Below are 27,562 nucleotides of genomic sequence, written 5' to 3'. Positions count from 1 at the left end.
ATCTGGACGCGAAGATGAATCTGACGCACGAGTATATGAATGCCTGGCACGAAACGAACGACTATGCCAGCAACCAGTTTTCTTTCAACACTGGTATTATGCTTGAGCAGGACCAGCCGACGGATGGCAATGTCACGACGACGGGATTGGATAGATGCCTGTGGAAGTTCCTGGATAGAAAGAATAATGTGCTTTGGACGACGGGGATCGAATGGGATGAGTGGCAGAACTTTGCGGTTACAGTGGATTATGAGAATAAGTGAGTTCGTCGTTTTGGCTGCGATGCCGGGGTGGCTAACGACTGATACTTGTTCAGTACTCTGCAGATTTACTATTCGGGCGGCTATGATGCTCTAAAAGCAGTCACGAAACCGATCGGTAATGATAATAGTGGCGGAGGACAATTCCAGATCGGGATGCTGAAGAAACCTACTGAAACCACCAGTGTCGACTACGATGGATACCAAGAGAAAGGTATTTATGAAGGGCAAATTTACGGGGGGATTTTCATTGAAGACAGCAGCAATGGCTGCACTTCAACCTGATGTATTACTAAGTCCAAAGTCCGAAAATTCAAAAGCTAGTGGAACTTATCGACTCTGCTAATTTCTCAAGGAGTTATCCGAGTCTTGTTGCTTGATGAGACATGCTTTTCTTAAAGCTGTAGCTAATAAGAATTTAATAAAGCTTGGAACTATAAAGCTTAAGCCTGGACGAGACCTATTTGTAGCGATCAGAGTGTTGCGGAATATGCGTCTTGGCTTAATGCTGGCCTAGAGTTTGTGGTGCTTGTCTGCAATCCAGGAGATATAGCCCCGCATTTCAGGGAGCGAGCGTCCAGGTCTCAGGGATCATGCACTGTGATTTCAGGCCCTTGCTGTATTGCATGTATGGCTGAAGAGCATACCAAGTACAGCCGAGCATACCCCACATCGCACCACGTTCACGTTGCAGCAATGCATCAATTCTAGTTCTTTACTACTTCGAACAAATGTCTTGAGAATTGGTAAATAATGCTCTGCGATCTCTGCCAAGGGTTGTCAATCAGCCAGCTAGTCAAGCTGGCAGAGACCGAACTTTCCGGCCACGACTTTCCCCAACAAGCGTTCTATCAGCACCACAGCTCTTACGAAAAGCTCAAATGCGCCGCTCAAAATGGATGCGAGCTATGCCAGCTTCTACTGCACGGGTTTGAGAACATTGCTGTGCGGGAAGGTTACTGGGAAGGAGAGACGAGGAGTTCTGCAATCGAGGACCTTGAGTCATCGGATATTAAAATCTGTATCAACTCGGAACACATCTATAGTGGAGATAGGATTGAAAATGTCCGGATGTTTGATATACTAATGGTTCAATGCGGCGTGCCGATCAACTCAAGGAGCTCAAATAGTGAAGAAGAATATATGAAAATTTCACCCTTGCGTCTTGCTCTTAAAGTACGTCGAGGTATGTTCTATTCCTTCCAATATCATATTGAGCTAATAGATCCTCTAAAGAAGAACCAAAAAGCGTCGGGAAGTATAAAATTGGGCGTGATCAGCTTGATCCTGACCTTGCATCGGACGTCAATATGCGCCTCGCAAGGAATTGGCTTGACGAATGTCATCAAAGGCACGCCTCCTGTCCGGCGGAACAGATTCCAGTGCTACCTAGCAGAGTAGTCGATGTCGGGGTATCTAAAGACGCCCAATTCTGCAGAATCCTAGTCTCAAATGGAAGGACCGGCAAGTACGTTGCCCTCAGTCACTGCTGGGGAGGACCGATTTCACCTCTATTAAATACAGCTACCCTACCCGGCTTTCAAGAAGCCCTTGCAATCTCAGACTTACCAGCCAACTTTCGCGACGCAGTATTAGTTACGCGGAACCTCGGAATGCAGTACTTGTGGATTGATTCTCTTTGTATTATCCAGGATTCTAGTCGGGATTGGGAAGTGGAATCCGGGAACATGTGCTCCATCTACCAAAACGCAACCGTGACCATATCAGCATCCGCATCACGCGGAAGCAAAGACGGCTTCTTGAAATGTACGACGAGCCAGTTTCAAGCGGGGAACCCAGTATCCCTACGTCTATCCCCGACCAGCGCTCCAGAAGATGTAGTAAGTGTTGCTTTGAAAGACGAAGACGAAGAAGACCTCACGCGCCTCGTTCTAAGCGGGCCCTTGAACCAACGCGGCTGGACTCTACAAGAGGGTTTATTGTCTTCCCGAATCCTGTACTACGGCAGTAGGCAGATATACTGGCAATGTCCGGCGGGCTTGCAGTCTGCCGAAGGTGTGCCGTCCGGGAACCAGATGCCCGAATCCAGCTATCCCGAGACCTCGCACCTTCTGTATTCGCAGCACCAACCCAATCGGGCTCGAGAAATAAACAGAGCCCAGCTCCTCACGGAGTACTATACACTAGTGCAAGAATACTCCGCCCGAAGCCTCAGTTTCAACTGCGACAAGTTCCCTGCCTTCGCAGGCATAGTGCAGCTTCTACGCCCAGCTATCGGCGGTGAGTACCTGGCCGGTATCTGGAGCACAGATGTACGTCGCGGTTTGCTGTGGCGCGCTGAAATGGAGACCTGTGCACATGTGCACGAATACCGCGCTCCGTCTTGGTCCTGGGCTGTGACTAACGAACCGATTATCTTTGACTTTGCAGACAGTACCGTGCCAAGTCCCTACGACGTTGAAACAATCTCCCACGAGATGACTTTCAAGAGCCACGGAAACTTATATGGACAGGTTGATGCGGCACGGCTTTGCCTGAGAGGCTTGACTAAGAAACTAGTGCGCAGTAACCAGAAACTCGACATCTCATATCCCGACCACGAAATCGCAACTGTGTACTTCGATGAACCGGAACCGGGCAGAGATATCGAAGTATGGTCTAGTGTCTTCCGGGTGTTTGAAGGCGAGGATGACCATCTGATTTCGGTGATCAACGGGCGTGGATTCGAGGGAAAGGAATGGGAGATAGACTTTGATCTATGTTCTGAGATCGAGTACCTGGTTCTTCTGATAACGGCAGACGTGGATACTGAAAACACTGGCTTGTTCAACACGAGCTGTTTGGTGCTGGCAAAAGTGGCCGAGCAGCCCGGTGATGTATACATGCGCGTTGGTTATCTCAATCTACACGCTGTAAAGCTGGAGAGCTGGACGAAGTCCTGGGAACGTCAAGCTTTGACAATTGTTTGACCTTTGAACGCTCGGTCAGGAGCCATTCTCCACTTGCTCGAGTAGCACAAGTCTGCAGTTTCACATGGCTGACTACACGCACAAGGGAGAAGGGAAGCATTTTAGATGTTGATATATGGTATTGAATTAATCTAATAAGTACCATTTATCTTCCAACCTTCTCCAAATCCCAACTCTCATTACTATTAACCACTTCTAATAAAACCCACAGATCGACCCGAATGAAAGAAAAACCCTGCCAACACCATGCTGCAATCACTTTTTATACCCATCCATCCGCCTTCTTCAAGTTGATATCTCAAAAACCGTTCAAAAGATTGGTCAGACCACATGTCCATCTAACCCCCTCTCTGATCCATGCATCATCCACCTCACATCCCGCTCACGAGCGTGAGGCATACACCCTGCGGCCGTAGTATACATCGTACGCGGCGTTGACGCTCTCGTGGTGTTCCTTTGCCGATCGCACGACCCTCTTGGCTGCGCGCTCGAAGACGCTGGTTTTCTTGGAGGCTGGGCTTGCTGAGTCTGAGGATGTGCGGGGGCTGTCGAAGGAGGCGCTTGGTGCGGACTGGGCGATGGTGGTGCGGGACATTGCGGCGGTTGGTTGGTGTGTGGGGGAGGTTGTGGGGGAGGTTGTGGGGATTTGAGGTTGTATTTGTGTTTTGAGGTGGTGGTTGTGGTTGTGGTGTTTGTTGTATGTATTGACTTTGTATTGATTGAGATTTGATTGATTGTATTGATTAATTGTATTGATTGAACTGTGTGTTTGAATGGTGATGTTGTGATGATATCCCTCATTCCACCGAGACCTCCCACCCTATATATATTATATTCCCCTCTCTCCCCAACCCATCATCTTCCATTGCAAACTCTTCTTCGCCATGCATTAGTAAGATCCATATTTCTCTCACCACGCTCTTCGCACGACACGATCCCGTAATTTGGACCATACCGCACGGAGTACGCACGCGCGGAGTTGGAACGCGGAGTTCGAGTTGGCGGCGGCTGAAATTTTGATTTTTAATTTTCCCCCCCTGTGTACGCAAACGGCGCCCTTTGCGCTCCCAGCGAATCAAAAGCTCGACACGTGCTGAATCCTCCCCGCGCGATTAATAATGAGGCGTCAAAACCATCCAATCACACGCTGTGTATGGTTTGTATGACTCTCGCATCCCTGGGCACAGTTTGACCACAGGGCTGAAGGAACGTCATCGTGCCGCTTTTTCTCCGTCCGTCGATTTGATATTTTCTAATCGTTAATTAAACCGCACGACTACGGACTAAATCTTTTTTCCCTTGCGTGTTAGGTAAGGTGACTGGCTCAGCCGAAGGTATGCGTAGGCATATCTGGAAGAGAAGAGAATGTAGGTATTCCGCACGCACGCACGCCTTTGCTAAATATAGACTTTTACTCTTGTATGGAGTGAAATTACGAATTATCATGTGCTGCGGTTATTTCAGGGGGCTAGGTGGGTGGTCTGGACTTCTTTCTCATTCCACTTCATAGGTAGGTACTTCGCATTCGCCCACATAAGCGCTGTTTCTTTCTTGTCTGTCTTATTCTTATGTCCTTTGCGAGAGGAAACTCAGAAGTTGTTCGCCCTCTGCACGTGTAACAAGACGGAATTGTGAATAGTTGATTGATATCCGTACCAGTAGTTGATATCCAATCACTTTTATAAGCATCATACAAACGATGCGTCGTCTCATTGGAAACCATCAGCTTGAGCCCAGAAAGAGTTTCGGGGTCAAGACAGAAAGCTGAGAACGACCGCCGGCCTGTCAATCCAGTCTGTCAGTACGCTGATCAAGGTATTCGTAAAAGTGTTTTCCTGGTCGCGGGGCTCTGGACTCAAACTAACAAGCCATGATACGGTAGCTTGCATAGAGTCGTGGAGTGATCTTGTGTGTGCGCTTAATTGCCGCTGCACACGCATCCAGCAGATTCAGAACGTCGGACTGGGCTGGGCTTCTGTGAAAAGAGTCTGTGTAGCCGACTCGTGAAGCCTTGGATCTCTTCTACATAGCCATTCAGCTTGGCGTTCCCTGTTGATCCTCCCGTGCACACCGTAGTACACGATTAAGAGATTATTGTCATTGTCTGCATTCGCATAAATTCCCCAGTCTTCATCATCAGGTCTAGATGCGAGATTATTATCGGGATTTGCCGTCTTTCTGTCGAGAACCCGTTGTAGTCTTGGCATATGTTATCGAGTCATGCTACTTCTGGCTCAATCAAGAGCTCGTCCTCTTCCCATTATATCAAGCATGCGTTGACACTTTCATATCACAAGCGACTGCCGTTTAGGAAGGCGTTTGGCCTCATTAATCCTTCGGACAGTACATTAAAATCGTCTCTCTTAGATTCAGCACTTCCAGTACTAAAATAAAGTCTGTATCGACCAGAACACGAATCATAGAAGGACGACAGCTTCATTTTCGTCGTGATCATGCCGGCGCTGGCCCTGTGTAAAAACGTGTACTGTAGCATGGACGTGGGGTAGTGGGGCACCTTTCCCTTTATGTGTGTTGTATGAGCGAGTACGAACCTACCCAAGTACCAATGCTTTATTCTCTCTTCATTCAGTAAATCAATCTACCTTTTTCTCTTCGGGTTTTCAAACATAGGGGCTTATCGCAAAAAGGAAATTCTACGCTAAACTGCTAGCGCCAACTTCATCTCAGCAGTTCTGACGGTATAACCACCCTTAAATCCTTCACTATTATCGCGATGCACTCATTCTCTTGATTTCCTTATAGTTCAACCTTCTATCACAACAATCCCGTTAAGAGAAGCAGTAGTAAGAAGCCAAGAGACTGGCATTGTCACAGTCACAGTCATGGATTGAGGCGCTAAAGGCTCGCTTAGGGCTCAGTCCGTGCCCTTGAGGCTATTCCCATCTTCCTATTTCTCTACTTTCAGCTTTCCTCTCGTAGCTGTCTTGGGCAATAAAACTCTTATATTGATGCTCTACTAAACCCCGACAGACATATGTATTGCAGATTTCAAGGGAACGTTGGCCCATAATTTCGCTTGCTCCCTACTACCTAGGTTTCACTCTAAACAACATCCAACGTCAAACCATCTCTCACCGGGGAATCTAACTACCAATACCCTCAACAAAGGTATATCTATAATCCGATATTTTGATTAGTTGCTTACATCTCACTCAGAATAATCAATTCAAGGGCTGGCTAGCACTGGGCTAACATGGGTGTTTTCACCAGCAAGCCCGCCAGACCGGCGACGGTCCCAACAGACACCATCATCCCACTTCACTCAAAGGACGACACAAAGTCCCTCCGGCCTTTTGTGCTCGACTTCACGTTATGTTTCGACGATGTACTCGACGCCGAAAAACTCCGCAGTTCGCTAGAAAGACTGATGGAGATCGGGGACTGGAGAAAGTTAGGCGCCAGATTACGTCTGAATGTAATTCACTCCCATGGCATGAGATTCATCAGCTGATGAGTATATAGGATGCTGGGAAGCTGGAATACCACATCCCAGCCAGTTTCAACGCGCAGAGACCAGCTTTCAGATACTCGCATATGGAATACGAGACCAGCATCTCAGAACACCCCCTCGCATCCAAGCTCCCGAGACCAACCTCTCGGCCCGCAGTCCTAAACCGCACAGACGAGTTCCAGTCCCTCCTACGCCGCCAAGGCGGCCCGACCAAGCTCGAGGACTACCTGGACTCAGATGACGGGCAGCTCTCCCTCCACATCGTCTGCTTCAGCGACGCCACGCTCGTCACGCTCACCTGGCCGCACACCTTCCTCGACGCCATGGGCCGCCGCGCGCTCTACGATGCCTGGCTCTGCGTGCTCAACGGCCGCGAAGCCGATGTCCTGCCCCTGCACGGCTTCTCCTCCGATCCGCTAGCCGGGCTCGGGACCCAACCCACGGAACCCTACGCGCTAGAAAAGCACCAGATAACAGGCTTCGCGTTCTTCCTATTCGCCCTCCGCTACGCCTTCGAACTCATCTGGTACCCCGCGGAAGAAATGCGCATCATATGCCTCCCAGCACCCCACCTCAACGCCATGAAAGCCACCGCGCTATCCGAGCTATGCGCCAGCTCCCCCGACACAGACACAGACACAGACACAGACACGAAACCCTTCCTCAGCGACGGCGACGTGATATCCGCATGGCTAGCGCGTCTCGCGCTCTCCCCCACCCTCCCCCAGAGCTCACCACGCACCGTCCTCATCATGAACGCCTTCGGCCTGCGGGGCGTGCTAGCAAACGACCTCCTCCCGCCGCGCAAAGCATACATCGCCAACGCCTCCAACAGCGTGCACGCTCTGCTGCCCGCCCATGAGATCCTAACCCGCCCGCTATCGTACACCGCATGCGCAGTCCGCCACTCCATCGCGCAGCAAGGCACGCGCGCCCAGATCGAAGCCCTGGCCGCCATTGAGCGCGCCACCTACGCGTCCTCTGGGCGCTCACCCGTGTTCGGGGACCGCAGTATGAAGCTGGTCGTGGTCAGCAATTGGACCAAGACCAAGCTCTTCGAATTGGATTTCTCGGCTGCCGTGGTGAAGGCGGGAGTGGAAGTGGGACTTGGGAGGAGACATGGAGTAGGGAGGCCGAGATACGTGCATAGTTGTCCGTATTCGAACGGGGTGCCGATCCGGAATGCCTTTCCGGTTTTCGGGAGGGATGCGCAGGGCAATTATTGGATGAGTGGGATGTTGAGGGCGGAGACTTGGAGGAGCATTGAGGAGGGTTTTAAGAGGGAATTATAGATGAAAGATACTACTTACACCATAAAAGGCCTCTAAACCATGCGACCATAGGCAGCCCGCATCTTTACTCCCTTACAGTACTAAAACCCCACTCTTCCTGCACACAATACACTTGCACGTCTTATCACTCGACGTTCTCATACCAAGCCATAGGCTAATCATTATATTCAAGAGCGAGAAGACAAAACTGATAGTGAACTGCAACCGGCAGATGGCTCATCACTAGAGCCGAACTAGCACTCTTTTTCATATTTTCTTTCTTGGGGGGCACGAAAAGCACCAATGAGTCCAAAAACTCAATTGATAAAGGTATCTTAAAACAGACGCTAAAGTAGAGCTATGAACACTACTGATTAACTATAACTACCACCACCACCATCTTCCAAGAATGCAAAACGGGTACAATAAAGCGGCTGCAATGTGAGTTGCTAAACAACACCCGGGAGGAAAACAAGTACCGTACTTGTATCAATTAGAAGTTGTGAGGCTAACAAAGTATAGCTAGCACTTGATCCGTCTTGATATCATAAGTGACTTGAACTCGGCTGGATCGATCTGGTCTCTGCGGAAGAGTCGCCTTCGAGTCCGCTTCTTGGGTTTGCACTTCGCATCTCGCATCGCATTCCGTCTGGGATCATACTATGACATCCCGACGAGATCAGCCTCGTCAATGACCTTTTGTCCTAATGGAACCTCGTCTTCATCACTCTCACCATCCCCGCGTTTCCATTCCCACTCCTCAACCTTATCCAGCACCCACTTAGTCGCCTTGCCTTCATATCGTTTCAACATGTTCCCCAAGCCTGTAACCTCACTCTTCTCTACGGCCCCAAACCGATTTTTGCGCACTTTGCGAGCGTTCTCTTCGTCGTTCCAACAGGAGTGATCAGAGGAGACAAAGATCAGGGAGCTAGCTTTGTACCATGATGAGAGGTATGTGTCTGTTTCGGAGCGGACGGGGCGCAGAGAGCCGCTTACAAACGATAAGACGCCGGGGACGCGGGATTTGACGTCTGTGATGTTGTTAGTCTTGAAGAATGGAGGTAAGAAGAAACAGGGGGGAAATACCTCGAGAAATAAGCAGTTGTTTTATGCCAAGATAGGCATCACCTACCCCCATCAGAGTGAGGGATGCCGAATCGTTGAGTTGGAGATAGTTGTCCCACAGGTAGCAAAGCAGCTCTTTCGATTGCTGCTCTTTAGCTGGCTCCTGAGGTCTTGGGATATAAGCCTCTTCATCCTGGGGAGATGTAACATGTTGCGGTATATTCACGTCGACGACGCCGAATCCGTTTTCGATTGCCCAGTCTATGTAGGGCATTAAGTCGTCACCCTGCACAAATATTAGCCAAAATCATGAATAGAGGATTAGTGATGGCAAACCATAAATGCATTGTGAGCCTCCACTGAGTTATTAAGTGAGTCTGCTTGAGCAACGATCTCAGGCCTAGATCAGTTAGCAAAGGCAGTTCGTCATGGAAAAGGAACATACGAGTCGTGCACAATGAGAATAACCTTCTTGGCGAATTGGATCCTAGGCGTCACCAAGACCTGATCAGCAAAAGACTTACTCAGCATCTTCCGCATTATGGGCATTGAGATCATATTGTGTTTCTTGCTGAGAATTCCCTTCTGATATGCTCTCATGACATCGTGTAGTCTCGGTGCATTGCGATGTTGCAAGTCCTTAATGGGGATAACGCCCGGCCGCATGCACTCCCAATATGGTGCTTGGTATTCTTTGACATGTTGGATATCTCGGGCCGCTTTCTCATTCAGCGGTGGGATAACCATCCTCTCCGGAGGTTCGCCCATCAGTGTCTTTGCGACAGCTAACGCTGATCTCGAAATTGCTCGGAGGTTGTATCCACCCTCTAGACACACTGCAACCTTTCCATTTGCAAGAGACATCAACATGTGCGTCATGTGAGAATAGCAAGCAGGTGTGACATAGCACCCGCCGAGGTCATCACCAGCTGCGGCATCGAAACCAGCAGAGATAATGACAAGATCAGGGTCAAACTCATGAGCTATAGGCATTACAAGCTTTTGAAACGCAGCCATGTATTCACCGTCACCCATTCCCTGATCATGCCATGCGATGTTGACGTTCTTACCAATACCGACGCCAGCACCGCGTTTATCAGGTCCGCCGTCAGGAATACCCTCGTCGTCTGGTTGACCGGGGTAGAACAATCCATTCTGATAGACATGTAGTGAAATATACAGAACATTGGGGTTTTCATAGAACATGTTCTGGATCCCGTTTCCGTGATGTACATCCCAATCCAAGATGAGAATCTTTCTGCAAACATCTGGATAATCCTGCATACAGACACTGGCTGCAATAGGGACATTGTTGAATATGCAAAACCCCATAGACTCGCTAGGTTCGGCGTGGTGACCTGGTGGTCGGATAACAGCAATGGCATTTTTGACTCGGCCCTCAACCACATTTTTACACGTCTCAATGGCACCACCAGCTGAGATAAGGGCCGCATAGTATGTAAGGCTGCCTACATATAACGATTTCCGACCGGCATCGAACCATTCCGTCATCTCACGTAGCTCCTTGGGCGATTTGTTTGACAAATCCTTCACCCAATTAAAATGAGATGCAGTGTGCACAGTGCAGACTTCGTCTTCTCGTGCAACCCGTGCTGGTATCCGCCACATGTATTTGGTGGGCGAATCTTTCAAAATCTCGGCGAGCTCATTTTCTTTGCCTTCAAATAATAATCCCGCATTGCTAAATTCTTTCATGATGGACTCTATTCGACGTGGGTCTTCGGGGTGGTGTGGGTTTTCAGAGAAGTCGGCGTTGGCGTGATACTTCATTCTTATATCGTAACAGCAACCTGTTGGAAGGGAAAGTTTGCGATGGGTGGTTTGGGTTGCGATATCAGATGAGTGCTGCGATTGACTAGGCGTTTCATCATCGGCTGTCCCCGGGAACTGGTTGGTCGTATTTGATGGTTCAGTGCTTTCCAGTGCTCGAGGGTCCACGAAACCATTTTGTAAGTGGCCGTTGGTGTTGGTGTTGAATGAATGTATGTTATCTTGCATGACCGTATCGAGCTGGCTGTCCCGCAGCATGTTTTCTGTCATTACGTGGTCCATGCTGGCAACAGCAAGGTGGGCCTAGAGTGTGATATTGTACAGGAGCAATGCGAGATGTCGTTTGAGGAAGTAACTGGGAAGTTTACTTGCGCAAAAGCTGTCGCTCGGAGCGACGTCTCTCGATGAGCTCTACCAAAGGCCGAAGGGACTCGTCTCTATGCAGAATCTGGCGTTCCGCGGCCTCCTGGAGACTCCAATTATTTGTGAGTGCAATGGCACCAACAGCAAGAGCCGCCAAAGCTACCTAAAATGAGTCAGCAGTGTTTTCACAAGGTAGATGCAGATGGAAAATATACGAAGTAGAGCACGATGTAAAGGATGGAGGCGAGTAGAGGCTGCTCCTGCATCTTAGCTTCTGTCGGATCTCGCGGGGTAGAAGATATATTTATCCAATGGAACTGGTGGAATGGATATCGAAAGAACAATAGAGACGATAAAGATGCAGCAGTGGTGAATGCATGACAATGTATGGAATTCGAATGAAATGTGAAGGGAAGGGAAGAAAGACACAGCCAAGCGCGATGACAATAGAAGAAGGGACAGAGAGATTCGAGAAGCGTCATGTGATGGAAGGCGCGAAGCATATCCATCCATCCTGCACCTTCCCTCCCCATGTTACATAAACCAAGCCTTGCTTGCCCCAGCTCCAGCTCCCACTTCCATCGTTCTTTGCATCCACCAAAACATATAAAGTAAAAAGCCAAGCGTTGAATTCAAAGCGCAATCAAGTGAGTGGTGTGAAATGGATGTGTAAACCGACCTTAACTCTAAACCTTCGACCACCCTCTCCGTCCCGCCTCAATCATACAAGTCCTCCGCTAGTATTATTAAATAATTCGCGCGACACGAAAACACATGTTAAAATCAGAGAGGCCGATGAATTGATGATATTGGGGCGAAATGGGTGTAGATGTGAAAGGGATAGAGATGTTCTAGAAAGAAGACGCGATTCGCGAACGGTGCTAATCGAGGGACGCCGCCTTTGCCGTCTGTTAAAGGCACTGTAAAGCAGCCACATATAGTTGAGTATAGTATCGTATCACCAGATCTTTCATTTTTGATTTACGAGTTTTTCATAGCAGATAGTGGCGTTTAGTTGCTGATGAAGTTATGTCTGCTATGTCGCTATCGAGTAGCTTGCTTTAAGCCCTAAAGCGAATTGTTTTGCTAATATCCAGGGTGTCGTCACCAATCTGCAATCCAAAGATTATAATATGACTAAAGCTAGGTCTCAATTGGCGGAATAGATTCTTGATCATTTATGCCTTATTCAGGAATCAAGTTATTATAGAATAGTCTATATACTAGATTGAGAACGTTCCCGAGAGCCGGAGTTCATATAAGCCTTGGCCTAGTAAAAGTCATAGGTATCATCCTTAAATTGCAGATTTGGTGACAACACCCTATAAATTATAAAATACTGAATATAGCGATATGGCACACAAAATATTATATTAAGATGGATAGATGACAATAATTAAGCGAGTGGAGGAGTGAAATCGATTATTAAATGTTGGTAACACAGGAGTGATCACTTCTACGACATTACTGGTTGTTGTAGACTTGACTGTTTCGTATTGTAATGGATGCAGACCGCCATCGTGGATCTGCTGCGAAGAGGTTATGGTTATGCCTCTTCGCTTGGTCAGCTAGCGCCAAGTCACATGACCACAAAGGCTCAGTCATATTGTCCACACATCAACAATCAATGTCTCACGGAAAATAAAAGTTTCATAGGACATCTAATTTATTGCTATCACAGCCTGCCTTTCAATACATTACTGCAAGGCAAAGGTTACTCATGATTCGTAAGCTCGAGAGGTGGAGGTAAGAATTCCTACTTGGCACCGGCATCAACCTTGGCAATGTAGCTGAGGAGGTCAAGAACACGGCGGGAGTACTACATTTGTTAACAGTTGCACCGTTTTCAAAGGGTGTGTTCACTTACTCCCCATTCGTTATCATACCATGCGACCAATTTTACGAAGTTGTCATTCTATGGGGTGATTAGCGTCATTTTTTCATGTCTCCGACGCTTAAAATGAACTTACCAACGAGATACCAGCCTTGGCATCGAAGATTGAGGAGTGGGTGTCTCCGTTCAAATCGGTGCTGACAACAGCATCCTCAGTGTAGGCCAATATGCCCTTAAGCTCGCCCTCAGAAGCTTCCTTGATGACAGCCTTGATCTCATCATAAGTAGCACCCTTCTCAATGCGGACAGTCAAATCAACAACGGAAACGTTGGAGGTTGGTACACGCATGGACATTCCAGTAAGTTTGCCATTGAGAGCTGGGATGACCTTTCCGACAGCCTTTGCGGCACCGGTGCTGGAAGGGATGATGTTTTGAGCCGCAGTACGGCCTCCACGCCAGTCCTTGGAGGATGGACCGTCGACAGTCTTTTGGGTGGCAGTGTAGGAGTGAATGGTGGTCATGAGACCCTCAATGATGGTGAACTTGTCGTTGATAACCTTGGCAAGTGGAGCGAGGCAGTTGGTTGTGCATGAGGCGTTGGAGATGACCTCAACATCAGACTTGTAGGTCTTCTCGTTGACACCCATAACGTACATGGGAGCATCGCCAGAAGGAGCAGAGATGACAACCTTCTTGGCGCCACCCTTCAAATGAGCCTTGGCCTTCTCAGTGGTGGTGAAGACACCAGTAGACTCAACAATGTAGTATGCACCGGTCTCGCTCCATGGGATGTCGGCGGGCTCCCTCTTGGAGTAGAACTTGACGACCTTGCCATTGACTTTCAAGCCATCCTCGACGGCCTCGATTGTGCCCTTGAATTGGCCATGGGTAGAGTCATACTTGAGCATGTATGCCTGTGCGTTGAAGTCAGCGTCTTTTCCAGTTGAAAATTTGCATTTTTGAAAGCGATAGCGGGGAACTTACAGCGTAGTGGGGTTCAATGAAGGGATCGTTGACGGCGACAATGTCAATGTCATCGTGCTCAACAGCATTGCGGAAGACGATACGACCGATACGGCCGAATCCGTTGATACCGACCTTGGTAGGAGCCATGATTGTGATTCTGGAAGTGTGTTAGATTTGAGGTTGTGATTCAGGGACCCAGATAGCGGGAAGAGCTTCAAACAGAGCTAGAATGAGGGGTAGAATGGAACAGATTGATGGAGATGGAGCGGTGGATGGGCAGAGGAAGGAGGTTATATACATACAAGTATGATCTGGAGAGGGATTTCTGTTTCAGGTGGTTGTTATTGCAAGAGATATGGTGAGAGGGAAGACTCGGCGAGAGAGGGAGGAAGAAGGTTTGTTTTGTAGTGGTGGGGTGTTTATTCGTTGGGCAGAGCGGGCACTCATGACATATCTAGGCACGCTAGGCGTGGGGCTAAGTATAAGGTGGAACTTCTGCCAGTACACGGAGTAACGAGGCTGCAATCATATTAATTTAGGACACTTGTATTAATTAATTATCTGCTTGGTATTGCCTGCCATCTTATCACGCCGAACCCCTTCCCGGCCGAGAAGCCTTTTCTTTATTTGCGCAGCAACTCGGGTACTTCTTGGATGAGCATGATAATATCCATTTTTATACGTATATTCCGTAGTCCTTCCTTGGAAAGTCATCTAGCTATAAGATACTCGCGCCAAAGGCTCGGAATGTTTCGGTAGTCTGGTAAACTCACGATAACTCGGCTGAAGGATTGAAGAGTTATCCGAATATCCTAAATACCTTGGTCCGAATCATGCCATGGTAAGGGTATAAATATTAGAAACATGAGCTTCCCTCGTAAACAAAGTTGAAGCTCTTCCATGCACGCTGGGATGCCAGTGATTGCTCAGTCCCACTTCCCGGCCGGTCAGCTAAGATCTTGCCACTCCTACCTACCCACTCCATCCTCCAAACACGTGTTGTGCAATTTCTCCTATTGCATGATATGATCTATTGACTCGATTATTATCACCTCATCAGCTTGGTCAATCCTAACGAGATATCATGAATGCTGGCGCTATTGCTTTCACTCCTGACAAATATTGCCTGTGTGTGGTGACCGGCGAGAAGCTCGGGTTTTCTTTTTTGCTGATAACGCCCCACGCTCAAGACAGTGCGAAGCTTGAATACGTGCGTCAAAAGACTTTAATTGTCAGGCAAAGGCCCGACTTGTTAGTATAAATCATAAAAGTCCCAGTCAATTAACAGCTTTAATATTATGAACACCTTGATCCTTAATCAGAAGCATGGAAAGAATGGACTTTCTCTAGAATCACGTGAGGCTTGGAGTTACTGGTAGTCGGTATCTTTAGCTGGAACCTGGTACCTGTCCCATTCTTCTTTTTATTCTCTACAAGGTTCTAAGCGCCATTACAGGTTGTTCCGATCTTCTGTAAATCTCATAAGCCTTGCTGGTTCACAAGAAAGTAAAGGCAATGAAGCAATGTCACGTGAGAACGCAAGGAATATTGTTTTCTGTTATATTTATAAGCTTGCTTCCATCTCTATTATACGTCATTGGTTGAAACTGAAGAATACGCAAGGTCTAGAAGCTATGCAAAGCAATTAGATCGGCAAAATCAAATATCAACTCTTTTTATGACCCTTCCGGATACTTGGAATCTCAAGAGTAGCTACCAACAGACACCTTCTTCCCAAAAATTATTATACAGGACTTTATAACTCAGCACTTGATTATTGTCTAAGTTTGAAAGGGCTAGTCCTTTCGACATTATATATCCCGGATTACTCCGAAGTATAGAACTGGGTTGTCAACCTATAGACTTGGTAAGAAGCAACCTCTAACTCCCCAAACAAGTAATCAGTCAAGACATGAGAGGACCGACAAAATCAAACCAGCTTAAGCAAAAATAACTAAGGAAAACAAATATAAAATGCTCTCTTTACGCTTGAATAGCCTTTGCCATTACCCCGGAAGCTTGATTAAGTAGAGAGGAATCAAAGTAGAAAGTTCAAGAAAACAACCAAACACAAACCTTTCTATATCAATTTCAAATATAGATTCTTCACAAAACGGAACAGATAAATCCAATCAATAACAATAGCACATAAAGATAAAAGCCCAGAACAATAAATACAGTACTGTGCTGTGCCCCTGAACAACATTCCTTACGTAAGCGACCCTCTAGTCAAAATATTCCAACTCGTACGACGTCGAAACCTCCTACATCCATCATCCCATCCCAAGTACCTCCGTACCATTTATCAATTGAACACACCCTCTCCTCATAATTGACGCCTCCCTCTCCACTCTCGCAACAACCCCCTCACACCCACAAATATGCTGCGACAATCAATTCTACGCAGCTCTGCTTCGCTCACCCGCAGCCGCACAGCAGCAGTCGCGGTCCGTACCGTCCACGCCCACGCCGTCTCCAACCCAACGCTGGCTGGTATCGAGAAGCGATGGGAGACCATGCCGCCGCAGGAACAGGCCGAGCTGTGGATGCAGCTGCGCGATCGCATGAAGGTTAATTGGGCCGAGCTGACGCTACAGGAGAAGAAAGCTTGTATGTCCTCATATCCGCCGTCCCATGCTCTCTCCACCTCACCTACACCTCTCCAATGCCAATGCCCAATGCCCACCACGCATCAATTGCACCGGAAGTAGTGGGGTGAAAAAGAGTTAAACCGGAGAACAGGAGATTTAGCTAACACTGTCTCGAATAAACAGCATACTACATCGCCTTTGGCGAGCACGGTCCCCGCGCCGGCACACCTCCCGGAGAAGGCTGGAAAGTAGCAGGTTTAACTGCCGCTGGCCTCGGTGTAGCCTTTGTGCTTTTCTGCACTATGCGGCTGTTTGCTGGCTCGGCGCCAGGTACGATGAACAAGGAGTATCAAGAGGCTACGAATGAGTATTTGAAGGTATGTACATTCTTACTCTTCCTTTCCGTTACCATAAATATGATTGAGCTTTGCTTCGACGGGGGATGGAATTGAATTGGATGTAATGGAATTGGGATATGATATGATATGATGTTATTATTTTTGGAGGGGCATTTTGCTGACCCACTCCCCCCAGGCACAAAACTCAGAACCAATCTCCGGTATCTCATCCGAAGGATACTCAGGAAAAGGACAAGTACAAAGCGCGCCAAAGAAGGACTAAACCCTTCACCATAAAAACAAAACAGAACCCAATATCTTGGTTCCCTTTTCTTTTGTAGAAACTGCATGCGAACGGACGAATGGATGGGACGTAACTTGCACATATTGAGTTGGATGGGAGTGTATCTTTCTACGGGGATGGGAAGTGATGTGATGTGATGATGAGGGAGGGAGTAAGTAAGCGGGGAGGGATAGAAGAAAAGAAACGAAGAACTTGTACAAATTGCGACTTTACTTGACTTACTTGCGCGTTGGAGAATTGAAGATGTGTTAATCTATACTCGCTCTATTCCTGTCTTGCTAAAGTGATCTATCTATCTATCTATCTATCTATGAAACGAGTAAGCCTGAGACTGCAAGGGAATAACACAACCAACTATCTTATCTATCTATCCCTCCATCCATCCATCCCTCCATCTATCAAAAACCAAGCAACAAACAAAAACGCACAGGAATCTTTCTCTAGATCAAGTCTATCACTTACATAAATGGGCTTGGTTGAAGTTAACATACCAGATGTAAGGGATAACTAACTAGGTAGCTGGTTGTTAGTCCGGTCTTGTCTATATGTCTATCTATCTATCTATAAAATAAACCATCCCATTAAAACGTACAGGGATATTTCTCTGCGTAAAGGAAGGAATGGAATTAAATCAAATCACATGTACAAAAGTATGGATTTATATATTTTTCTTTCTTGCATTTACTTTTATATTCGCTCACTCACTCACTCACTACACATATATACATATCATTACTATCAATCTATCCATACGTAACATATTTACACCCCCCTCTTTCACTCTCTTATATAAAACCCCTAACGCCTTGTTATTCCCATCCATCCATCATTCATACCAGTCCTCCCTCTCAATAGAAGGAAGATACTCACTCATAACCACAATCTTCTTCTCGATGCCCTCACATTCACATCACATCCCTGAACTCCCCACCCTCCTCAACCGTTCGAAACTCCCCGCCCCCTGATCCAGCCCATCACCATCTCCCGGCATCCTCCCAAACCAAACCCCCTCCTCCTTCTCATACGCCTCGTCGAAAAGTTTACTCTGGCCTCTCGACCAACAACGCGGCATTTTAGCTTTCTCTTCATCTCCTTCATCTTCAGCTATACTATTTTCAGGCTTGCCGGAAGCAGAAGAAGTATGGGAGCGCACGAAAGCCTCATCAATCAAACAAAACCTAATCCCACTCCCCGGTCCCCAAAACATTACCTCCTGCAACACGCCTTCCAGTATCCCCCTCAACCCCCTCGCGCCAATGCCACCCCCCTCCTCCACCCTGCCAAGCGCTCTCTCGGCAACGGCATGCAGCGCGCCGGTGGAGAAGCGCAGGGAGATGCCGTAGGTGTTGAAGAGCGCCGTATATTGTTTGACGAGAGAGTTTTTCGGCTCGGTGAGGATGGAGATTAGGTGGGTACGGGAGAGGGGCGACAAGGAGACGGTGAGGGGGATGCGGCCGAGGAGCTCGGGGATTAGGCCGTAGGATTGGAGGTCGGTGGGCGTTACTTTGTGCAGGTTGCTTTTTGGTGATTTTTTATTCCCAGTTGGCGAATTTTGACTTGGGACATGGGGATCTTTTAGCTGTGCTCCGAATCCTATACTGGTACCGGAGGATAAACGTTTGGAGATGATGGACTCCAGACCAACGAATGCGCCGGCGAAGACGAAGAGGATGTTGGAGGTGTCGATGGTGTATTGCTCGCCTTTAGCCGCAGCGGGTGTCTTATCCCCGCCGTCTTTTGACTCGGGTTTGGAGCTTTTGTCAGCGGTCGTTTTCACGGTTACTGTCGTGCCTTCTATCATTTTCAATAAACCTTGCTGGACCCCCTCACCAGATACATCACGACCATGGGTCATAACAGCCGGTTTTGCCAGCTTGTCGAGTTCATCAAAGAAAATAATGCCCGTCTCGCATTTCGAGACGGAGTGCGACGATGCGAGGAGGAGTCGCTCGATCGAGGACTCGATGTCCGTTCCTATGTACCCGGCTTGGGTTAGGGAGGAGCAGTCTACGGTTGCAAAGGGGACTTCGAGGACGCGGGCGAGGGTTTGGAGGATGTAGGTTTTCCCTACGCCCGAGGGGCCGAGGAGGAGGAGATTGGATTTCTCTATGGTGGTTGGGGAGTTGTCGTAAAGGAGTTGGGAACCTAGTTCCGGCTCTACGCGTCTGATGGCATTTAGGTCCACGGTATCAACGTGCCCGGGATATTCATCTGAAAGTGCGTATGTTAGTGGATGTCAGGTGATGGCGTGAAAGGGACGTACTTTCAACAGGATGAGAACTCTCTTCGTTTTCCCTGTCCCGGCGTGCTTTACGCTGGCGTTCTTCTTTTGCATATCGCTCCTCCTCTTCTGCTTCTTGCCGGCGAAGTTCTCGGATGCGTTGGTAGTGGTTGAAGATGGCTACACTAGTGACTTTCTTTGCTTTGTCTTGTCCCACCACAAACTTATCGAGGTGCTCTTTCAAGAGGGATGGGGTGAGTTTCGATGCTCCTGTTCTGGATGCCTCGGATAAGGGACCTTCAGTAGGTCGACCTGGCTCATATGTGCCTGTCCAGCTATGACTTTGGAAGTCTGAGCGGCGGAATTGGGAGTTTAGTAAGCGTGGGATGGTGGAGAGATGGCGGCGGTTGGGGTTGAATATGAGGAGTGATCTAGGGGAGGGGTTGAATGGGGACGTCCGGTAGATGACCGGCATGTTGGTGAGAGAGAGAAACTATCATAACTGCTTCATAGAGGAGGATAAGGCTCTTGTTGTACAATCAGTCCAATGCAGTGCTGGAGTGAGAAGGAAGATGTACGTGAATGAGTGATGTGGTGATGCTGCGGGGTGCGATATTGCGTAAGCGTAGAAGCTTAGATGGGAAGCTCTGGGGAAATTGTGGGGTGAAGGTGAAGGGGGGTTCTTTCGGGTTTGAAGGTTTTACTGTAATAGACTGAGGTAAGATAAGATGGGAAAGAAGAAGGATGAAATTCAGACTCACACTATACAATAGACAGAAACTCAAACCCAATATCACGTGTAGATATTCATCTCGTTGAGGCCTCATTGCTGGAAAGGGAATCGTTGCCGATGAATTGCTGCACAGGACAGGGATGCAACGTCATGGCTGGAGAGCTCACCTTGTGGGCCTGACATGGTTGCTGCTGCCATATGAACTGTTGGAGGCGAAAAGAAACGACCCCGCACAATATTTCGCTCTATTCCATTCGACTGGGGAAGAATAAAGACCTGATCCTGATCCTGTTCTCTTCGGTTGTGATTGATGAATTGGCATTGATTGAAAGCTCAAGAACACCTCCCCACCAGCTCTTCACCTTTCCCGTCAACCCGAGTCTCTCACTGGACAAGACAACAACAACGCAATTATGGACAATATCAATGAGCATTCTGCCAATTCAGTCGTCGCTGGCGGTGCTGCAGATGGCCTGCCAAACGATGGCACAGGTATGCTCACAATCTCGGGAAGCTTGCACGTTGCTGATTGTCATAGGTGTGGTTCAACTCGACCCATGGCTGGAGCCATTCAAAGGCGCCCTCCGAGAACGATACAGCAAAGCACAGGAATGGATAAAGACAATCGACGAGACAGAGGGAGGATTGGAGAAGTTTAGCAGAGTTCGTGGATCTTATTCATTCCTAGAACCCAGGCTGACCGGACCAGGGAACTGAGAAATTTGGCTTTAATGTGGATAAAGACAACAACATCACCTATAGGGAATGGGCGCCTAATGCAACCCAAGCATTTCTCATTGGTGATTTCAGTAATCTTCTCCATTTCCGTGTACCTCCTGTGGAGGAGACTAACAGTTAGCAGATGATTGGAGTCGGGAGTCGCATCCTATGAAGAAGGATACGTTTGGTGTATTCGAAGTCATCATACCTGCGAAAAATGGCCAACCTGCAATTGCACACAACTCCAAAATCAAGGTATGCTTAACCTCCCCCTGAACTTCATCTGCTAATTCTGATTCTCCAGATCTCCATGATCACACCCTCCGGCGAAAGAATCGAACGAATACCAGCATGGATCAAATATGTCACTCAAGACCTCTCTGTATCTCCGGTTTACGATGGTCGATTTTGGAACCCTCCTGCCTCCGAACAATATAAATTCAAACATCCCAGACCAAAGAAGCCCCAAAGCGCGAGGGTATACGAAGCACACGTTGGGATCTCTTCCCCTGAGTTGAGAGTGTCCACATACAAGGAGTTTACGAAAAACATGCTGCCGAGAATACATCATCTGGGATACAATGTTATTCAGCTCATGGCTATCATGGAGCATGCATACTATGCAAGCTTCGGCTACCAAATCAACAGCTTCTTTGCTGCAAGCAGTAGATATGGTACGCCAGATGAGTTGAAGGAGCTCATTGATACCGCACATGGACTGGGAATTGTTGTCCTTCTGGATGTTGTACACAGCCATGCTTCGAAGAATGTCCTCGATGGACTGAACGAGTTTGATGGTTCAGACAGCTGCTATTTCCATTCTGGTGCAAAGGGCAAGCATGAGCTATGGGACAGTAGGTTGTTCAATTATGCAAGTCATGAGGTTCTGAGGTTTCTGTTGAGTAATCTGCGGTTCTGGATGGACGAATATAACTTTGATGGATTTCGATTTGACGGCGTTACGAGCATGCTTTATACCCATCATGGAATTGGAACGTAAGTTGGATTACTGCACCGATAAGTTCAACGCTAATCAAGATGCAGGGGATTTTCAGGAGGTTATCACGAATATTTTGGTCCTGGTGTTGATCAGGATGGGGTTGTCTATCTCATGCTTGCAAACGAGATGTTACACAAACTATACCCTGAAAGCATTACAATTGCTGAGGATGTCTCCGGCATGCCTGCATTGTGTGTTTCCTTGTCTCTCGGTGGCATAGGATTTGATTACAGACTGGCAATGGCTATCCCAGATATGTGGATCAAGATTCTAAAGGAGCAGGAAGATTCTCAGTGGGATATGTCGAGTATTTGTCATACGTTGACAAACAGACGTCACGGCGAGAAAACGATTGCTTATTGCGAGAGTCACGATCAAGCGTAAGTTGAATGTCCCTCGATCTTTCAAATTCTAATTCTGGCTAGTTTGGTCGGAGACAAATCCATCATGATGCATTTGTGTGACGCAGAAATGTATACCAACATGTCTATCCTTTCGGAATTCACACCCGTCATTGAGCGAGGCATGGCATTGCACAAGATGATCCGCCTCTTGACCCATGCTCTAGGCGGTGAAGGATATCTCGATTTCGAAGGGAACGAGTTCGGCCATCCAGAATGGCTCGACTTCCCTCGTGCAGGGAACGACAACAGTTTCTGGTACGCACGTCGTCAATTTAACCTCCCAGACGACCAACTACTGCGGTACAGATTCTTAAACGAATTTGATGCAGCCATGAATCGCACTGAAGATAAGTATGGTTGGCTACATTCTGAACAAGCTTACATCAGTTTGAAAAATGAATCCGACAAGGTTATTGTATTTGAGCGCGCTGGTCTCCTCTGGATCTTCAACTTTCACCCTACCAAGAGTTATGCAGATTACAGGGTTGGCGTTGAGCAAGCTGGTACTTATAGAGTCGTTTTGAACAGTGATGCGAAGGACTTTGGTGGGTTCGAGAGGATTGATTCTGGGACTAGGTTCTTTACGACGAACTTGGGGTGGAATGGACGACAGAATTTCACACAAGTTTATGTTCCTACTAGGACTGCTATTGTAAGTCATATTGCTTGGGGACAAAGGGTACTGCTGATGATCAATAGGTTCTTGCTCTTGAGTCGACGCTGTGAGATTGTGCATAGGATTGGGTTGCAGATGTTGGAATGGGCCGATATTGGGGGTCAGGAGCTTTTAGATTTCTTAGTTTCTTGAGCAGTGCTTTCCTACGTTTCTAGTTATGAGAATCAAAATCATAACAAATAAGTATAACGACTTATTATATATCCGCAAATGATGCAGTTATAATGTAGATGACAGAATGTCCTAAGTAGAAGTAAGCATTCAGCGCTAGTCTATCGTTTTTAACCAGAATCGTAGGATCAGAAATCTTCTGACTTCCGAAAGGCAATCCTGTAATAATGCCCCATGTTGAATGGTACATAAGAGTTTATATGCAAGTTTGCATGAATGATGCAGTATAATATTGTGAAATATATGTACAGAGAAATGTTCAATAATTGTTTCCGAGACTTTCGGCTAAACTCGGACATTAGCATCACGTGGGACGCTAGCCAACTAGCTTACTCCTACTGTTTCCTGAGCTTGCGACCTCAGATTTCTCATACTCCATATCCTCAACGACCTCCGTATCTCCCCTCTCCTACACAACACCCTCACTCATCTTGCAAGATGTTCAGGAGGTATGTATCTCCCGCGAGCCTCACTACAGCGTTCCCGCGGGTCACAATGGATCAATTGAGCTGACATGGTGGTCTTCGCAGCGCCCTTGCCAAGCAAGCTTTCCGGCTTTCAACCCGACCTGCAGTCTCGAATAATGTACTCAGAGCATCGGCTGCACGGTTTGCAAGCACCGACTCAGCGTTGAAGGGAAAGATTCATCAGGTCATTGGTGCTATCGTAGATGGTAAGTAAAACTCTTCCACAACGACAACACCGAGCTCCGCGCCAACCGAAAAAAATGGTCGAGGAGCTTGAGACTCGATGAATTGGCAATGCTAACAGGTTGTTATAGTAAAATTCGATACCGATAAGCTCCCTCCGATTCTTAACGCCCTTGAGACAAGCAATGGTGGTCAAAAGCTTATCCTTGAGGTCGCGGTACGTCAACACAGTCGATCATAACAATCATCATACATATACTGACGGCTATAATAGCAACATTTGGGGGAGAATGTCGTCCGGACAATTGCTATGGATGGTACTGAAGGTCTCGTACGTGGTCACTCTGCATCCGACACTGGCAACCCAATCATGGTGCCCGTCGGTCCAGGAACTCTTGGTCGCATCAGTAAGTAACCCCTTTCTTCAATTCTCTTACTTGACTTTGCAGTGTTGGGAGTCCCGAAGAGTGTTTTATCTTCTAGACTCTGGTTTCTTCCAAGAAACCAAATACTAACTCGTCATAGTGAACGTCACTGGTGACCCAATCGACGAACGTGGCCCAATTGAGCACACCAAGAAGCTGCCAATTCACGCCGATGCTCCTTCCTTCACCGATCAATCCACCTCCGCTGAGGTCCTGGTCACTGGTATCAAGGTCGTCGACTTGCTCGCCCCATACGCTCGTGGTGGAAAGATTGGTCTTTTCGGAGGAGCTGGTGTCGGAAAGACTGTGTTCATTCAAGAGTTGATCAACAATATTGCCAAGGCTCACGGTGGTTACTCTGTCTTCACTGGTGTCGGAGAGCGAACCCGTGAGGGTAACGATTTGTACCACGAAATGCAGGAGACCTCGGTTATTCAACTTGATGGACCCTCAAAGGTCGCCTTGGTCTTTGGTCAAATGAACGAGCCCCCCGGAGCCCGTGCTCGTGTTGCTCTTACTGGTTTGACAGTGGCTGAGTACTTCCGTGATGAGGAGGGACAAGATGGTGAGTTATCTGCGGAAGAAATCTGCGACATTTGCTAACTAATACAGTGTTGCTCTTCATTGACAACATTTTCCGTTTCACCCAAGCCGGTTCCGAAGTGTCTGCCCTTCTTGGTCGTATCCCATCTGCTGTCGGATACCAACCTACTCTCGCCGTAGACATGGGTCTCATGCAAGAACGTATTACCACCACCACCAAGGGATCCATTACCTCCGTCCAAGCCGTTTACGTGCCTGCCGATGATTTGACTGATCCTGCCCCTGCCACCACCTTTGCCCATTTGGACGCCACCACTGTGTTGTCCCGTGGTATCTCCGAGTTGGGTATCTACCCTGCTGTCGATCCTCTCGATTCAAAGTCCCGTATGTTGGATCCCCGTGTCATTGGACAAGACCATTACGACACCGCCACCAAGGTCCAACAGATGTTGCAAGAGTACAAATCGCTCCAAGATATCATTGCCATTCTAGGTATGGATGAGTTGTCGGAAGGTGACAAGTTGACTGTCGAGCGTGCCCGAAAGCTGCAAAGATTCTTGTCGCAACCATTCGCTGTTGCCCAGGTTTTCACTGGTATCGAGGGTGTTTTGGTTGACTTGAAGGATACGATCCGATCATTCAAGGCCATCATGAACGGAGAGGGAGATGACTTGCCGTGAGTTTTTCTTTCCAAGACTTTTATAACTTGAGAGAACCAATGCTAACGTGTGTTTCAATGCTAGTGAAGGCGCCTTTTATGCCCGTTTACCCTATTCCCTTTCAAAGAATTCATGCTAACTGTGTTGTAGATGGTCGGCGATATCGATGCTGCGCGCGCGAAGGGTGAGAAGATTCTGGCGGATCTTGAGAAGGAATAAGCTGTGTAAAGACAGGGTAGAGTGGGGGCATGTGTATAGCTGGGCTGGACTAGGTGTGCTTTTGGGGGTGTGATTGTGTACAGATGGTGGAAGAAAAAAAGGACATGGACAAAAACTCCTCCTCCGCGTCGTATTCGCATCTCCTTTAGCTTGTAACAGAAGATATTTCTCCTTTTTGTAATGCAAACTGACTTGTCTTGATGTGATGTGTGAGCCTCCGAATGGGCGAATGAATAGTATTCCCAAGTGGGGAGCGGCAGACCTCAAATCAATACTCTATAGTTGCGAAAAAGCCGGCGGTGTTAGGATATAGGGATTTAATTGTATCCCGACCTTCCTCTACTTAGAATCGAGAAGCAATGCAATCGACATCAACTAGAACCAAGAAAGATCACGTCATACTAATTAGTAGGAAGTCATCACCTGTGATATGATATCAACAGGCTGCATGTTATTCTTCTGATGATGATGATGATAATGGTTATGAAGGAAGTCTCCGTATGTAGCATATATCTGCGTCTGTGGAAGGAACTACCTGTAGTGGAATAATGTCTCACTCACTTGGAGATTTCATATATGAATGTATGTATAGCATAAGAAAGACCTTGCGCAGGTACGAGACCATTCCGTGATATCTATCATGTACTCTGTGTTACAAAAGAAAAGTCAAGCTCTGTTTAGCAAGGCAGGCAGCCAGACAGCTAGTCAGTGCCTGGTCAATTAGTTAGTTCATTTGAAGGCGTGCAAATCACAGCGGGTAGAAGGAGGGGAGGTGGAGCTTTGCTACCTGTGGAAGGGGTTCTGGTTCTGGTTCTGGTTCTGGTTCTGGTTGGTTTATTAGGATAGATCAATGTAGGTGTTCTTTTATAAGTTTCCCTCTTTATCTCTCTTCTCTCTTCTCTCTTCTTATCCTCTCTTTCCAACTCCGCTCTTAATATTACGGATGAATGCAATAAACACCCCTGCGCTTTTCACAGGAATGCCACTCATGCATGAAATGGCATGGCATGGTATGGTATAGTCAGCGCTATATCTCGTCTCGACTCAGGTATGATTCGCACCTTAGAAACATCAATGGACGGATCTGTGATCGTTCGAGAGGGCGGCTGTGCTGCCGTTGGTCCTGTTACTGCTACTCTCACTCTGGGGCGGAGTACTTTGAATTGTAGTACTACAATTGGAAGTCCTCCTGCCTATTGCACCCGAATGTAAGAGACAAAGTCGTACTACTGACCCGTGAATTGAAGCCTATGAGATTAAAAGAATCTTTGTATCCGCCAAGAAACCGTGAGCCTTTATTGCCATATCCATTCCCATTTGACAGCATGCAATCGAGCCCCAGAATCTCTCGCAATGTGTCTTAAGATTTCAGCCGTGGTGTTTCTACAAACCTTCAGCCTTCTTTATAAGCTTTGGTAAGAGCTTGCCTTGAGCTATGAAAGCGGGAATGATTGCTCGTTTCGCCTCATTCTTCGAATGGGTTAGTCCTGTGGTGAGGAGTATTTGTATAAGAGTCTCGAACAGATCGTTCTCCCAATCGTCTCGATTATACCCCCCGGTGACAGATTCCTCACTTCGAGGTCTTGCGGTTGTACTAGCGGCCAGTCTGATCGAAACCTGCTTGTCGGGGTCCTCTCTCAATAGCGCTAGCATAAATGTAGAGAAAATGACGAGGGCTAGACTTTCAAGGAAAGAGGATCCGTTGGAGAGCGAGAAGAATTCTGTCATTGACCTCTCTGGACTTAATACTTGTCTGGTGAGCATCATGTCAGTCACGCGCGCAAAATTGCAAGACTAAAAGTTAGAGCGTACCCATGGTCATTGTACTTCATAGCAGAATATGGAAGACCAAATATCGTATCCGATATGTTTGAGTCCAGAAATTTGGAGTAATTGTCCCTTATTGGACCAGAAACTTTGCTGTTGCGAGCTCTCACAAAACGCTCTGTGT

The 27,562-nt window shown here is 47.6% G+C and overlaps 8 protein-coding genes across 8 annotated transcripts; 6 read left to right on the top strand and 2 right to left on the bottom strand.

Moving 5' to 3' along the window:
- Nucleotides 1-14: 14 nt before the first annotated feature.
- On the top strand, nt 15-545 carry LHYA1_G004890 (uncharacterized protein; the record flags this gene model as incomplete). Its single annotated transcript, XM_031149843.1, has 2 exons — nt 15-259; nt 317-545. The coding sequence occupies 2 exons, from the start codon at nt 15-17 to the stop codon at nt 543-545; spliced, it is 474 nt and encodes a 157-aa protein (XP_031006479.1).
- Nucleotides 546-1,013: 468 nt separating this feature from the next.
- On the top strand, nt 1,014-3,190 carry LHYA1_G004889 (uncharacterized protein; the record flags this gene model as incomplete). Its single annotated transcript, XM_031149842.1, has 2 exons — nt 1,014-1,333; nt 1,486-3,190. The coding sequence occupies 2 exons, from the start codon at nt 1,014-1,016 to the stop codon at nt 3,188-3,190; spliced, it is 2,025 nt and encodes a 674-aa protein (XP_031006449.1).
- A 3,214-nt stretch (nt 3,191-6,404) lies between these two features.
- sdnM_1 (Transcriptional regulator) lies at nt 6,405-7,954 on the top strand (the record flags this gene model as incomplete). The annotated part of the gene is made up of 2 exons (XM_031149841.1): nt 6,405-6,626; nt 6,674-7,954. 2 exons carry the CDS (start codon nt 6,405-6,407, stop codon nt 7,952-7,954), a joined length of 1,503 nt encoding a protein of 500 aa, XP_031006448.1.
- Nucleotides 7,955-8,593: 639 nt separating this feature from the next.
- On the bottom strand, nt 8,594-11,074 carry HDA1 (Histone deacetylase; the record flags this gene model as incomplete). Its single annotated transcript, XM_031149840.1, has 4 exons — nt 8,594-8,967; nt 9,023-9,287; nt 9,338-9,401; nt 9,447-11,074. The coding sequence occupies 4 exons, from the start codon at nt 11,072-11,074 to the stop codon at nt 8,594-8,596; spliced, it is 2,331 nt and encodes a 776-aa protein (XP_031006453.1).
- A 1,837-nt stretch (nt 11,075-12,911) lies between these two features.
- On the bottom strand, nt 12,912-14,104 carry GPD_1 (Glyceraldehyde-3-phosphate dehydrogenase; the record flags this gene model as incomplete). Its single annotated transcript, XM_031149839.1, has 4 exons — nt 12,912-12,974; nt 13,023-13,070; nt 13,126-13,905; nt 13,976-14,104. The coding sequence occupies 4 exons, from the start codon at nt 14,102-14,104 to the stop codon at nt 12,912-12,914; spliced, it is 1,020 nt and encodes a 339-aa protein (XP_031006452.1).
- Nucleotides 14,105-16,338: 2,234 nt separating this feature from the next.
- On the top strand, nt 16,339-17,169 carry cya-4 (Cytochrome c oxidase polypeptide, mitochondrial; the record flags this gene model as incomplete). Its single annotated transcript, XM_031149838.1, has 3 exons — nt 16,339-16,567; nt 16,732-16,925; nt 17,083-17,169. The coding sequence occupies 3 exons, from the start codon at nt 16,339-16,341 to the stop codon at nt 17,167-17,169; spliced, it is 510 nt and encodes a 169-aa protein (XP_031006451.1).
- Nucleotides 17,170-20,557: 3,388 nt separating this feature from the next.
- On the top strand, nt 20,558-22,994 carry be1 (1,4-alpha-glucan-branching enzyme; the record flags this gene model as incomplete). The annotated part of the gene is made up of 8 exons (XM_031149837.1): nt 20,558-20,636; nt 20,683-20,807; nt 20,854-20,973; nt 21,000-21,119; nt 21,169-21,860; nt 21,909-22,244; nt 22,290-22,920; nt 22,968-22,994. The coding sequence occupies 8 exons, from the start codon at nt 20,558-20,560 to the stop codon at nt 22,992-22,994; spliced, it is 2,130 nt and encodes a 709-aa protein (XP_031006450.1).
- Nucleotides 22,995-23,553: 559 nt separating this feature from the next.
- Nucleotides 23,554-25,611, top strand: atp-2 (ATP synthase subunit beta, mitochondrial; the record flags this gene model as incomplete). The annotated part of the gene is made up of 8 exons (XM_031149836.1): nt 23,554-23,564; nt 23,646-23,788; nt 23,897-23,982; nt 24,040-24,096; nt 24,401-24,755; nt 24,803-25,409; nt 25,447-25,459; nt 25,543-25,611. The coding sequence occupies 8 exons, from the start codon at nt 23,554-23,556 to the stop codon at nt 25,609-25,611; spliced, it is 1,341 nt and encodes a 446-aa protein (XP_031006456.1).
- Between the last annotated feature and the right edge of the window lie 1,951 nt (nt 25,612-27,562).

This window comes from Lachnellula hyalina (assembly GCF_007821495.1).
Source record: "Lachnellula hyalina strain CBS 185.66 chromosome Unknown contig00044, whole genome shotgun sequence".
Classification (NCBI taxonomy): Eukaryota; Fungi; Ascomycota; class Leotiomycetes; order Helotiales; family Lachnaceae; genus Lachnellula; species Lachnellula hyalina.
This window is presented reverse-complemented; position numbering and strand designations above follow the sequence as displayed.